This window comes from Rhagoletis pomonella, unplaced genomic scaffold, assembly GCF_013731165.1.
Source record: "Rhagoletis pomonella isolate Grant_MI unplaced genomic scaffold, Rhpom_1.0 Rhpom_scaffold_00007, whole genome shotgun sequence".
Taxonomy (NCBI): Eukaryota; Metazoa; Arthropoda; class Insecta; order Diptera; family Tephritidae; genus Rhagoletis; species Rhagoletis pomonella.
In genome coordinates this window covers 56,567,042-56,581,826 of record NW_023458561.1, presented here as the reverse complement: position 1 = coordinate 56,581,826, position 14,785 = coordinate 56,567,042, and the positions used below count along the sequence as shown (strand labels likewise).

The 14,785-nt window shown below is 34.8% G+C and overlaps 3 protein-coding genes across 4 annotated transcripts in view; 2 read left to right on the top strand and 1 right to left on the bottom strand.

The window, feature by feature from the left end:
* Positions 1 to 5,360, top strand: part of LOC118743141 (probable cytochrome P450 301a1, mitochondrial) — a 50,764-nt gene extending 45,404 nt beyond the window's left edge. The window contains exon 9 of the mRNA XM_036475671.1: positions 5,229 to 5,360. Coding sequence (XP_036331564.1) covers positions 5,229 to 5,339 — 111 coding nt within the window. The 3' untranslated portion in view covers positions 5,340 to 5,360. The remainder of the gene's footprint in view (positions 1 to 5,228) is intronic.
* On the bottom strand, positions 5,188 to 7,761 carry LOC118743145 (adenylate kinase isoenzyme 6 homolog). Of its 2 annotated transcripts, XM_036475678.1 has the most exons (4): positions 7,620 to 7,761; positions 7,367 to 7,518; positions 6,996 to 7,300; positions 5,188 to 5,583 (listed from the first exon to the last, which is right to left on the bottom strand). In XM_036475678.1, the coding sequence occupies exons 1-4, from the start codon at positions 7,669 to 7,671 to the stop codon at positions 5,565 to 5,567; spliced, it is 528 nt and encodes a 175-aa protein (XP_036331571.1). In that variant the 5' UTR covers positions 7,672 to 7,761; the 3' UTR covers positions 5,188 to 5,564. The 2 variants fall into 2 exon arrangements, with proteins under 2 accessions (XP_036331571.1, XP_036331570.1); XM_036475677.1 differs by lacking the exon at positions 5,188 to 5,583 and having other exon boundaries at positions 6,849 to 7,300.
* A 1,277-nt stretch (positions 7,762 to 9,038) lies between these two features.
* Positions 9,039 to 13,531, top strand: LOC118743914. Its single transcript, XM_036476674.1, has 5 exons — positions 9,039 to 9,365; positions 9,443 to 9,751; positions 10,103 to 10,397; positions 12,710 to 13,322; positions 13,396 to 13,531. The coding sequence occupies exons 1-5, from the start codon at positions 9,039 to 9,041 to the stop codon at positions 13,502 to 13,504; spliced, it is 1,653 nt and encodes a 550-aa protein (XP_036332567.1). The 3' UTR covers positions 13,505 to 13,531.
* Positions 13,532 to 14,785: the final 1,254 nt, after the last annotated feature.

Below are 14,785 nucleotides of genomic sequence, written 5' to 3'. Positions count from 1 at the left end.
AAAAAAAAGATTTCTATTATATGTAGCTCCACAAACCTCGGCATTTCTTTTTATGTGGAAATATATAAATACCACAGAAATTTAATTTTGCATTAACCTAGGGACTATATATTTGTTAATCATCCGATCATTGAATGTCTTTTGCTCTCTCATTAACAAATAAGAAATATATTTTAGGTACGGTTTTTTTTTTGTTTAGATAGTATTTTTTCCTTTAAAATTTTCATTTCTTCTGTAATGTATTCGCATGTAGCTAATCGCTCAGATGGAGTGGCAGGTATCGTTGTTTTGTGGATAGACATACATAAATATGTAACTACATTTTCAATGCGTTGATTGAATTATTGCAAATGCATATGCCTAAATATTGACTTCAAATGTGTACAAGTGTCTACTCAAATGTTTACTACTAACCATACATATTTACTTTTGTGTCATTTATGAACCATTAGAGTAATAAATATTTTTCGTAAATGCAGCATATGGTATAGATATTGATATAACTATTTACATATGTACATATGTAAGTACATGCACATTGGTACATAAATTATTGCATACAATGCATTTATGGACTCTGTTCCACCCAACTCAGTCGTGCAAATAAAAGTACGCATGCATGCACTTCTTAAAAGCAACACATTGAGTGACAACTTACATTGAATATCCTGCCTTAAATGTGATGTCGTCCAAAATAAGTTAAAGTTCAAAATTTTGCAGCTGGTCGATGGGCGGTTTTGAAACAACATCGACAGCTGTGAATATTTGTGGACCCGGCACTTAACTTCCTACATATGGCAATTGCCAGATGACCGACCCTTTTTCAGACAAAGATGAAAGCAATCCTGACCTCCGTCAGAATAATCCTTAAAAATGGTTTCAAAGACACTTTCAAAGAGTTATTATAGAAAAATCCGATTTTTATAACGAACTTTAACCACGTTCGCATATTTTGCGGACTGGACAATATTCAAATTTTCATCAGATTTGATTGTCATATGTATGTGTAAGCTAACGATTTATATTTTAATAAATACAGGTATATACGAAATTTTATGTTACATAGTATGAATGTAAAAAAAATTTACTTTATTTCTTTTATTCACAGTGTTACCGCAATGAGGGTTCAACGCCTTTTCGCCCTTCCATGCCAAGCTTAGTTAAATATAAAAGTGAAATACGCAAAGATTTCTTTGAGGACATCGGAGGAGTAGTGGGTGTGTACGTAAATATTCACAGCTTTAAGTAGTAAAATGTTATCCATTTTGTGGTGAGATTAAGACTGGAATTACGAAGGGGATTCTGAAGATTTTTTAGATCGGAGATAAATTTATTACCATTACAGATTTTGACTTGAACCAAATTAGAATGGGCTCTTTATTGCGTTCGTGGTTTTGTTTGAAACCATCAAATGGATAGCGCTATAGTTTACTTATATTATACTAAAGATGATCTTTATCTTTTTTGCTTTTGTACAGTCATGGCGAACCCTGGCGTCAATTTCGTTCAAGAGTACAAAAGCCGGTACTACAGTTATCAACGATCAGACGGTATTTGGAGCCCCTGGAAGTGGTGACAAATGATTTTCTAAAACGCTGTGAACAACTGCTAGACGAGAATTCAGAATTACCAGAGGACTTTGATAACGAAATCCATAAATGGTCGCTGGAGTGTGAGTGAAGAAATCTTTCATTAGTAAACCTTTAGTTTTTTGGACTCGTGATTTTATAGCCTCTATGTTCAACAAAGCATTATTTTCTCTTTCATTCTACAGGCATTGGAAGAGTTGCTCTCGATACAAGACTCGGTTGCTTAGAGCCTAATCTATCGCCAGAGTCCGAGCCGCAACAGATAATCGACGCAGCGAAATATGCACTGCGCAATGTGGCTACACTTGAACTGAAAGCTCCATATTGGCGTTATTTTCCCACACCGTTATGGGCGCGTTATGTTAAAAATATGAACTTTTTCGTGGAGTAAGTAACTTTTATTTTTAACTTTTAACTTTTATTTTTTTAACATCCAAAACAGGGTTTGTATGAAGTACATCGGCAATGCCACAGATCGTTTGAAGCAGCAGGGTCCAAGTTGCGACGGCGAACCATCCTTGCTCGAGAAAGTAATTCTTGCGGAGAAAAATGAGAAAGTGGCCACAATCATGGCTTTGGATTTGATTCTAGTGGGCATAGACACAGTAATGAAAATTTACCAAACTTTAAAAAAACTCTTTTGTAATTAAGAGACATTGCTTTCTCTATCTACGTATGTACTTAGATATCAATGGCCGTTTGTTCCATCCTCTATCAGCTTGCAACGCGCCCTGCCGAACAAGAAAAAGTGCGTGAGGAACTAAAACGGGTATTGACTGATGCAGATACTGAACTATCCATTCAACGACTTGAACAGATGCACTACCTAAAAGCGTTTATTAAAGAGGTATTCCGCATGTACAGCACAGTAATTGGCAATGGTCGCACGCTGCAGGAGGATACAGTCATCTGCGGCTACAGGATACCCAAAGGCGTGAGTAGTTTATAAAATTTCCGAGTGCAGTGTATTTCCAATTTCAATTACAGGTGCAAGCGGTTTTCCCCACACTGGTTACCGGGCAAATGGAGGAGTTTGTCTCAGATGCAGCAACCTTCAAACCTGAGCGTTGGTTGAAAGCTAGCCAAGGTGGCACTGGTGACCATTTACATCCATTCGCATCGCTGCCTTATGGGTATGGTGCGCGAATGTGTTTGGGCAGACGTTTCGCAGACTTAGAGATGCAAATTCTGCTGGCTAAGGTGAGTTGAAGTTAGGTACGCTGACTAGGAATTTAGAGCTCTCAATTTTTTCTTTAATATGCTAAAAGTATTTAGGTAATAAAATAGTTTATACTCGCACGAGCTACAGCTTTCTTACAAGCTTTTATTATAATACGCCTGTGTGTAATCAAATCTTGCAATCAATTTTTAACCAACTTCCCGATGAGCTAGAGTCTTGAAATTTAGCTCAGAACTCGATGACATTTCAATGTGAAAGATTAATTAATCCGCTAAGTGCCGCAGGTATCCAGATATTTTTAAAAACGCATATTTATGGCCCGATATGGTTCATATTTGGAATATATCGCTAGTATAGTATGGAAAGGGCCGTAACTCACATTGTCACTCGAATACAAAAAGCCGTAACTAACTAAAAATCCAAAATTCACTTTTGATTGTTTATCTCGCATAAGTCCCAACCTGGTTTTATGCAACAATAATTTTAATTACGTAAGCTTTTTTGCATTTCAGCGACGATGTGTGATACGCCCTTTCCATACTATACTCAGGATTGCCACTAGTTATACAAATAACCAACCAAAATCTGAAGAAAAAACAACCAAATTGAAAAAAGGCCAAATTTGTTATCCACTAATCTATGACAAAAAGCACAACTTATTACAAAAGACAAAAATTTAACAATTTGATTGCGCTTAATGCCGGGTTTTTTAATTAAAATTTTGTCGAAAAACAACATTCTGCCTTATCCTGAGTTTTGCCTGAAAAAAAAATTCTCCCGAAAATTTATCATCCGCCCATAGTAAAACTATGGAAACGAAGAGTAAAAAGTGGTTCGGGGAAAATGAAACTTATGATAAGGCTGATTAATTTACATTTTGGTAGAAGTTATAGCTGTTATTTTGGAAATCAAAAATTATTGAAGTATTTGTGCCTTCCATCACATATTTACTTTTTATATGCGCATATAAATATGTTACATTAAAAATAGTAATTTGAAAAATTCATTTATGGCATTCAGTATTCAATAATTTCTAATAAAAAAAAAACAGCCAAACCAGAGAAAAAACCATGATTCAATTATTAAAGGTTTTGTAAGTAGCTTTTTTCTAAAATTTGGCACTCCCACCCACAGGGATGGTTTATGGAAGCAGGGGAAAAAGGGGAAGAATTCAATCACACTTCCTAAAATGGGAGCTAAATTCCATAAAAAGGTGTGGATAATAGTGAATGGTGGTATTTTAAAACAAAAACGAATTTGATTTAGTTATTTAATTTAAACAAGCTTATTTAACTCGAGAATGGAGGGTCCACTTTCAGCTTTTTTTTTTGTTCTATTTGTTTGACAGATGATGGATATGAAGAAGCTATTTGTTTGTGGAAAATATGCAGTATTTATTAAACAAAAAAAAACGGCAAATACAAAAATTTGGAGCTTACGTTTCCTTCGCGGATATGGCTCGATTGTTTCGAATATGGTAATTCGAATTCTTTGATGTCGCACTTTTAATATTCTGGGGAGACTATACAACAAGGCGTTTGCATTCTACTTTCAACTAATCGCTTTCAACAAAGTTGGTCGCCAGCCAACATTCGCCTCGTGCGTAAACCTTTTAAGTGTGCAATTACATACATCGCGCCATTGACTAAACCGAGCTGTCGTGTGACGATTGGGCCTATGGATGCGGTTTGGCAATATTATATTGCGTCAAAGCCTCATTCGGAGACACCAGGAGTGTGTTGTGGAGGACAATACCTAAATACCTTCGTTGGCTCATTTACCAAAACCATTGCATGCTTTACTTTACAGCGACTTGGCAGAATCAAGAGGTCTCCACGAATATCGACAAATATATTTCGGCATTTAAGAAAATTTCGTCTCTTTAGCCTACATTGAATTTCTGTAGTCCAACGATGCTCACACTTTTTGTCTTGTTGGCGCCAGCGAATGAAGAACAAACATTTCTTCAAATTTAAAAAGTAAAAATTTCACTACTAACAATTTAAAAATGTTCTTAAAACTTGCAAAGATATTTGGAAAAGAAATATCACTGTTTTTGTTTTTAGGAGTAGGGTGGGAGTGTCATTGATAAAATTAGAGCGAGAGAAAGTTTTTCTTACAAAACCTTTCATTATTGAATCATGAGAAAAAACTACCAAAAACCAAATTAGAAAAATTAAGGCAAAACAACCAAATAAATCAAGTTCCACAACGCCGATGAAAACTTGTTGATCTCTTATAGACTTATCAAATTTTCTGTGTATCACTGAATAGAAATTGTTAGGAATAAAACCTTGCTTTTAGAAAACGAAGAATTTTTAATTTTTCAAAATATAAATTTTTAGAAAGTGGACTTAGCAACTTTTCACTCCAAACTATCGAAATGTACGAACATACATACGTACATATGCATGCATGTATATTTATTAAAAATCATCTCTATTTCACCATTTTTACAGCTTCTTCGAAATTACAAATTGGAATACAATCACAAACCTTTGGATTATGCAGTCACATTTATGTACGCTCCAGATGGGCCATTGCGGTTCAAGATGACTAGGATTGGATAAATGCTCGAAAGTATTGAAAAAAACAATATTTGCCTTAGCAGATCCAGGGCAGGAAAATTCGTTAGCTCAATTTTCGACTGCAGCTTGGAAATAACTTCGAGAATGTGAATCGATTGAACAGGATTTTTTTAAAAATCATCGAACGTAGTCAAAAGCTTTTATTTTTCGAATAGTGGGAGTTAAGTCATGGTTTTAATTTCATTTTGTTAGATATTAATGGGCCGACTATGGATAGCAACGCAACCTGAAATGAAAATGTATATATTATAAATCGCAACTATAGTTAAGTGGTATAGAGTTGAAGATAATATAATAATAATAATAATAAATAACAATAAAATAACAGCGATCAAAGCCCATTGGCATCTGTAATACCATTTCAGCCACTGGCAACCCAACTGAAGTTCGGTTGTCATCCGTCATTGACGCCAATTAAATTTTCATCAGCACAAAACGATTCGCCCCGTTTTATATATTGTGGTTAGATCCATTGCATGGTTGCATCACCAAAAGAAGTTGCGGCTTTTCCACCGGGATTACAAAATTTATTATATTTGAAGATGTCCGCCAAAATATTTCGGAAAAATGTTAAGATTTACGTGAGCTAGACCGATTTGAAAATACCTCCAAAAACGGAGGTTTTTATGAATAAAAATAGTTTCTTAAAGAACTTTTTGAAAAAAATCCCCTCAGATGAAAAACAGATTAAACTTAAAAAATCTGCATATAATAGATTTCATAATGCCAATGGAAACACAGTACCGGTTGATTTTTTTTGTATGGGGAGTGATGCAGTCTAATGTACATATATATTTATAATTTATCGCAAAAGCATAGTACGTAGTTCATAGTAAATTAATAAATACATTTATGTTTATATAACAAATATTTTTGGAGTTTCTTTCAATATTTTGCAACAAAAGTAAATTTATCACACAAGTTTATTTCTGATATCAAAAGGAAGTATGGTACATATTTTTTTATGTAGTGTCGGACAAAAGTATTGGCACAGTGAATTTTTCGCAATATAAGCAAAATTTTTTATTATAATTTATTTTCGATAATTTTTAATAAAAACTCAGTTCATTCTACCCCAAAAGCATAAAAATTAAATCTCTATACTTTGTGCCAAACTCAGGAAAATTCAATACATTTGCACACTAATCTGCTACTTTCTATTCAGATTTTTAAGAAAATTCTAAGTATGCAGTTTTATAGCCATTAAATGTTGGTATAACAAAGTGCAAGTTTGAAGTTGCTAAAAAATCATGTTGATTTTTGGCAATTTTTTTCACGCTCGTTCTTTCGTACAAACTATAGAACAATTATTTTTTGTATGGAGAAAATGAGCAAAATCTTCCACTAAAAAACTTGCCAAAAATGAACGCAGTTTTCTAGCAACCTCAAACTTTCAATTTGTTATATAAAATTTTCCTGAGTTTTGTACAAAGTTTAAAGGTTTTATGTTTGTGTTTTCGAAAATAAATAACAATAAAAAACTTTGCTTACATAAATTCCGAAAAAATCACGTGCCAGTACTTTTGTCGGGCACTGTATGTTGATACAAACGTTTATTATTTTCCTAAAAATAATTCGTATAATCAATTGTGCGTGTGTACTACAAAAACAAACTACTTCCGCTTCCATGCTTTGTACCAATTCTTAATAGTTTTCAAACTTTGTTCAGCATCCAGTTTACTATCTCCTTTTAATTCAAAAACAATCTCTGGTTTATAAGATTCACGAGCCTCTTCCAGGACTGTTCCGAAAATTTCACATTCAAGATTAGATTTAAGTTTCTTTTCATTGTATCCGCGCTCTTTAAGTCGATCAAAAAGCTGTGTGTTCGAGCAAGTTATAACAAAAATAGCTTGGAACCAACGTTCTGGAAAGAAATCACAGCCATGGTATTCGACAATATTGCCACCCTGCTGCATGAAAGGTTCCATGTAATCCATAAGCTATAGACAATTAAAACATTCAATTATTTACTTTCTATTGTAGCATTAAAATAATAACTTAAATACCTTGTCCTCATCCAGTAGAGGACATTCGTATTCATCATCGTACTCCTCAACAAAATCGTTTTCCTTCGCAATTTTGGAGCAATCTAGCCAATTGAGTTTTAATTGCTCGGCTATTCTTTCGCATAAGTAAGACTTTCCTGCACCAGGTGTTCCTAAAAACATAATTAATATTTATGTACTTAGTAGAGTGCGGACAATTCAACGGTGCTGGCCATAAGCCGCCAGCATGTTGGTTTTATGCTTTCATTCATACCTGTAATTAGTATGTTGGGCTTGGCATCTACTTTCTCATCAGTTGTAGCCATTGTTATTTGTAACTAATAACAATCGAAGTTTTGTTTACTATGCGGGCAGAAATTCGATCTTCCACAAGCGCGTTTTTTCTCAAAGGGTTTTAAATGTAGGGATTTCGAAAAAACATCGATGCATCGAAAATATCGATGTTTTGCTTCGATGTATCGAAAATTTTCCACTTGAATTTTACATAGTCGATGCATCGATGTTTTCTGTAAACTGACATATCTAGTACATCGAACGGCCAAACATTGCTTTGTCTGAAAATCAAAAAAGGTGTTCGCACGAGGCGATTTTGCGTTCAACTTTTGCTTTCAACGCCCGCAGGGTTGTACGAAAAAAAAAATGAATGGCTAAAAATATAAAAATATAAAAAAATGCATTGCATTGTTCAACTTTTCATTCTACTTTTGGTTGAACGGCCTTTCAACTAATCGCTTTCAACAAAGTTGGTCGCCAGCCAACATTTAGCCACTCAACTTTTTTTTCCTGCAATCCTGCGTGAGTTGGAAGCAAAAGTTGAACGCAAAATCGCCTCGTGCGATTACCTTTAAAGAAAGCAAAATGCAAGTTTCAATTCTTTTGATTTTTAATATTTTTTTATTTGGCTACTTGTACTTTGTTATATTAAAATTTAATGAGCTGTAAAACTGCATACACAGAAATGTTCTAAATGTTTAATTTCCATAGTGGAAGAAAACTCTCAGCGTATCGATGCATCGATGCACGCCCTCCGATACATCGACAAATATCGATGTAAGTCGCGATGCTTCGATGCGAGGAAAATCAACTATGTATTTATGCCACTGACATTCCTAGATAAATGTCAAAAAGAAAAGTAAATAAACAGCTGAACAGCTAAGACACAAACCTAAAGCAAATCACTTGGAAATTCCTCATAAAAAATTCCTCAGTGCAAATATTGGTTAGTGTGGCCACATTAATCAATTCTCATTCAAACGATCATTCTTTTGAAATCTTATTGGTCTTATCAGTTTTTCAAAGAAATATCTAAAAGTGTTGAGGGGGTGTAATTAGATTGCAGGATAGTATTCAGCATAGGAGAAGAAGTTTATTATTTGATGAGAAGATTTTGATGTTATCTTCCGGATTGTAGAATACTGAGAACAAGTGTTGGTTGTTGTTTTTATATTACTGCTCGCTCTTATTTTGGAATAGAATAGCAAATGCAATTTTCTCAACGGATACTTTGTAATACATACAAACATACAAATGTAGCTCAAGGTCACAAGGTGCAAAACAAGGAGCATCGTCAAAGCTTCATTCCGTAAATAGATTTCATATAGTGCGGATCATTTATTACGCGCGTATTTTGTACTGTATCCACACTAAAAGTGCGCGGTATCACTAAGATAAAATGGAAGCAAATGATCTTTCGCACGATCTACAAACTCAGTCAGTAGCAAAGGAGTGTGCTTTGGAAATATCAAATAATGCGCTTTTGGGCAGCATATCTTCGACTAAACCACAAATTTTGCCAGATACTTCAATTTCCTCCAACAGCACTCCTACAGCCGATTCCGCACCACGCAATATTCATATTCCATACATCCTGAATGGGGAGCTCTTTGAAATACAGACGCAAGACGGTGAGAATGTAACTGTCAAATGTTGCAATTGTCCCCCAGATCGTGTGTATCGGGGTAGCGTGCGTTCAACAGGCAATTTTCACATGCACATCAAGGTAAGCAATAACCAAAATGTTTAATTTATTTTCAACCCAGTTCTTAACTGTTTATTTTATGTATTTTTATACTCTAGCGGCGCCATCCAGATTTAATGGCGAAAATCTATGATATGAAAGTAAACGCTTTGGTTGAACGTAGAGATCGCTTTCTTAAAAATCGTAAATCTACAAGGCGTCGAAATACCAACAACATTGCCAGGAAAGCGGCCACATCGCGCAGTGGACAACGCTTGGTATGTTCATCGCAACCGTCTTTGGAACTATTTAAGATCAAAGCGGCCTTTCAACGACACCAACTACAACAGCAGCAGCAAAATCAACATCAACAAGATCAAAATCAAAGCCAACTTAAGAGTGAAAAAAGCCCCGATAATATGCATAAGGTGAGACATTTTAGAAAACATGTTCATTAAAACGTAGTCATTCAAAATGAAGGTAATATGGTCCATTTTATTTTTCAAGCGCTCAATGTATAACATAAGTAGAAAAAGAATTTGTATTCCTATAGTAAATACTAAAAAGAAACCGTTACGTTCACTTGAAATCATACATGCATTTGCACTAGAGGCAAATACTTAGAGCATAGCAAACCGTTAAAATATCTCAGCGCTTCGTTAGTGAAGCTACATATGCACATATGTACATACTTAGCTGCTCCACTTAGTATATTTGTTGGTGGTTTCATCTCGCGCATTTCATACTGTACAGTAACTTTTTCACTCTCGTTCTTTCAGTGGAATATGGTCGATCACTTTCTGACTACACCTGCCTTTGAAAGAGCACATAATATCACAATAATGGACACATATAATGAGCAGCCACTCAATTATAGTCTAAAGGAATGTACCAGTGAGGGTACCGTTGTTAATATCAACTATACAGAGAGAGCTTCAGAGCTCGGTATAAAAGAAGCTAATACAACTACGAATTCGTATGTAAATGAAATGCCAGTGAGTAAAGCACTTATGAAATGCATTGCCTTTAAAGAATTATATACATACATGTGTAAATATATATTAGGTGACCATGGTAGCAGGCGAGCAAGCACGGGGGTATGAATTACTGGCATCCCAAAAAAACAATAACAATCGAACAGTTAATCGCATCTCGACAAAACAACATTCACTCTCACAATTAACTCCACTCGCTTTAACTCAACATGATGATCATGCGGCACTTCATCCAATCAATAGTGATCAGTCGTTGTTCGGCCGTGCAACTACAGTGAGCGCTGTAACTCCATGCTCAAGTGATGTCAGCAGTTATGATGCTAGGCAAGGTGCTAATAGCAGGCCCTATAATGTCAATTGTAATAATTTGGGTTTTATTAAGAATGAACTTTTACTAGCCGAAATACAGCCAATTGATCTCTCTGTAAATGCATTACCGTCGGGACTTTCAGAATCTTCAGGATTTGGTTCCGCAATTGATGCAAAGCAAACTTCTGGGCATGGTACGTCTACCTTCAGTATATCTGGAGGAAATATAAAATGTAATGAAGTCCTTTCAGAAGTGGCTAATGTATTGCAGAACGTATATCGTGAATTACAATCGCACAATCAAACTAATAACAATTGGCTTAATTTAGAAATAGCGAAGTTCAAGTTTTTACATCCTGAATTTAATTTTCAATACTGACCGCCGCTCTATAAAACTTTGATAGCAGTACCCTTTCGGTGATATCTAGCTGGTCTAGATATTTTATTATCTGCTCACAGTTCAATTGAATTGTTAAGTTGCACTTTTTTCAATAGTGGGTTAATTTAAACAATGTTTTGTTAAATATTTTAGTATAAATAGTTAGTATTAAGCTCATGCCAACTTTATTTACTTTATACTTTATGCCTTATACTCTATTTTGTACCTTTGAATTATGGATTTAAGTTAAAATTGAAAGAACAAAAAAATACTTTAATTGCTCTAAGCACATTTAAGAACTGTAAATATGTACATACATACATACAATAGGAAAGTATTTAAACACAAATGCATACGTGAGTAAAAATTAACCACTCTTGTTTAAATAAGTATTTTCGTGGCAGTGAAAACCAGATACACACTTATGTAATGCAGTAATAAATATACAAGTGTATGTTTGAATGTATGCACTTCGATTCGTGGGCATTAAATCTTTTAAAACTTACATATGTACTTATTTATATTTATGTTTATGTGCATACACATGTTTATATATGGGAAATGTATGTGTCTGTATGCAAAAGAGCCTTTCTTAAGATGCAAACAACTTGCGTACATTTTAATATTTGGCTTAAATCTTTGCTGGATGCGTACTAAGGGATGTTTAAGAATCGAATTATTTAAAAACATTGCTTAGCTGGCTTAGTAACTAACATTTGCTCAAATTTTAAAATGCTAATCAGCATTTAAATTAAAGTGTTGTAATAGTAACAGCTTTACCAGTTTTTCGGAATGATTTACTAGTCTTATTTGTTTAAAGCAACTGAAATTTCTTTTTATTTGGATCAAGAGCGTTAACACATATTCCAACGTTTAATTCATAATATTCATAAGATATTTAAGTAAGAAGTGACTCGCAAATATAGAAATCCCTGTGTATTATAAGGTATATACATGTGTATGCACATACACCTACGAATATGTATCTACATTCAAATATATGTACGTGTATGTATTATGTACCTATTCAAAGTGAAAGCATCAATTTTTATTCAAAGCATTGAAAAGAAATTAATTATCGCGATTTTTGCATTTTTTCATCCTCTTTTACACTTGCCGATTCTGTGTAAGTCACCACCGCTTATCAATTGAACTCATTCGGGGTTGTTTCCCTAAGTTTCACCCAAGACGAACCCCCATGCACAAATACAAAAAATTGCTCTCATCTCTCGCAAGGGTGTTTTTTACATACATAATTGTGTCCCAGCCTGCCAGTCAGGCAGCCAGCCAGGCATTCTATTTAACTACCTACCCCTTCCACCGTCACTTTTTATACAATCTTACCGCATGGGTATTGTTTATGATTTAAAAAAAAGAGACACAAAAGCAGGTACGTGCTCATGTACTCCTAACATAAACTCAGACGGAATTATGTAGATAAGGGTAGAAAAAAAGTAATCTCGCTTTTTTACTAATTACAATGATATCGAGAAACGAGCCAGCAAGAAAGAAATCTTAATTTTTTGATTCAGTTGTTTGGCGTATTTCATCTCAGCCACAATCATTCTCCTATCTTATTGCAATTATTTTTTATTGCTTTTGTGAAATTTACATTATTCATATTCATAACTATTAAAATATGGAAAAGAAGAAAGAGTATTTACGGTGTTTGATGCTTTTCTATTTTCGAAAAAATAAAACAGCCACTGAAACCAAAAGGAAAATTTGCGCAGTATATGGTGAGGATGCGGTTAGTGAGCGTGTTGTCCAAATTTGGTTTTCAAAATTTCGTAAGGGCGACACAAGTTGTGTTGATGGACAACGTACTGGTCGTCCAGGTGTGGCAGATAGTGATAAAGTGAAAATGTTAATTGAAAGAAATCCTCATTTCACTACAAGAAAAATTGCGGAAATTATTAGTCTATCGGAAAAAACCGTTGCCGACTACTTACAACGCCTCGGATATGTACTTGATGGCGAAGGCTGGCGCTTTGATGATTCTGCTCCAAAGTGTAATGACAACGACAACCACACGCCACATCTGGACAAAGAGAAAAGTGCTGTAAAAGCGGAGGTGTTCGGATACTGCAACAAAGAATTTGCATACGAAGAAGAGTCGCTCAATTGCGGTGTTCAAATTACCCCAACGGAAGCAAACATCTGTGCTCCTCGACCCCCAACAGACACATTCATAGATTTTGCTTATGTTGGAAACGATAGCTACCACGGCATCAACGAAAAAGGCAAAGAGAATGATAATACTGGCAACACTGCTCCAAATGTATTACCTTCATTTTCGGAGTACTTTTCTAATGTGTAAGGAAGACATTTGTTAATTGTTTAAAATCTGTTGTTTTTTAATCATTAATGATTTTCTTACATGCTCTAGTTATACCAGTTACATTAGAGGTGGCAGCGGATATTGTGCAATCGAAAATCGCAACATCAACTCTGTGGAGGCCTTCAATGGCGGATATCCGTTAAAGGGTTATGAGTAAACTTCTATCTAGTCAACAAAAAAAAAAAGAAAAAAAAATTGCAACCAAAGTAGACTTACATGCCTACTTGGAAATCCTGCCAAGTAGCGTACGTCTTTAATAACAACAACAAATAGTTCCTCTTTACTGCGAGTATACACTAATTTATTGTAATATTAAACATATGTACATGTGTAAATGTACATATTTGATCAAAATTTCTAAAAGTGCATTTACATGCTCTTTGTATTACAAGGTTTTTTTATTTGAATATTATTTAATTTTAACAAAGCGTCATGTGAGATGCGACTGACCAAGAAATGATCATTAATGTAAGCGAAACTTGATTCCTATTTAAATGGCCTAAAATAAATAAATACATATACATATATTTTACTGAAACTTAACTGATCTCTTATTTCGGTTCCATGCAATTTAGTGGAGCGCAAATCAACAAAATGAAAAAAAAAAACTAAATAATATAAATACATATGAGGGAGTCCAAATGCGTTAATAAACTAACCAGCGAAAGATTTATATCTGGCCAAGGACTGTCACTCCAGCAACACTCGCCAAAAACTCTTTGGGGAATTTGTATGATGTCACAACAACAACATCGCCAGTGATAACCCATTCCAGTGAAATGCGAGATTTAACCCGGCAAAAGCTCAATGTGTGTACCAGGTCTTTCTGTAAGTTGTATGTTGAAAACTAACAATGAACAAAGTAGTATCCGGTTCAAAGCTTGCTATTTCACACCACCCTAAAGGTCTGATTATGCGTACTTCGCATAACTTCGCACAACCGTTTGTACCAGTGCAATAGAAATTTAACTTAGGAAAATGTGAAGCAAAATCTAAACTCAACAGATCGCTAAGTTTTTAAAAGTTCTGCTAATTTTTGGGTAATGGAATACATACAAAGTATATACGAAATTACAGTTAAAATTTTATGCGAAGTATGCATAATCAGACCATAAAAGCTCAAACAGTCAACGACGTAACGCAGACACGATCTACCTTATGGGATTCGCGTGTTAACGAAAACTCACCACCGCATGGCGGTGACGTTGCCGTTGCTTCTCTCTCTCTCTATCAACAGTAAATTTGATATGCTGCTACGTACGTCAACCTAAGTTTCCGCTACGTCGTTGACTAACTGCGCTTTAACACTTTTGCAACCGTGTGCAGAGTTGCCAATATCCTTAGCTAAGAGATGCAATATTGAGGATAAACAAGAGCCAAATGGAAGGATTCAGAGGGTGAATTTTTGTTCTGCTTTAGTCTGCCTTTATACACGGAA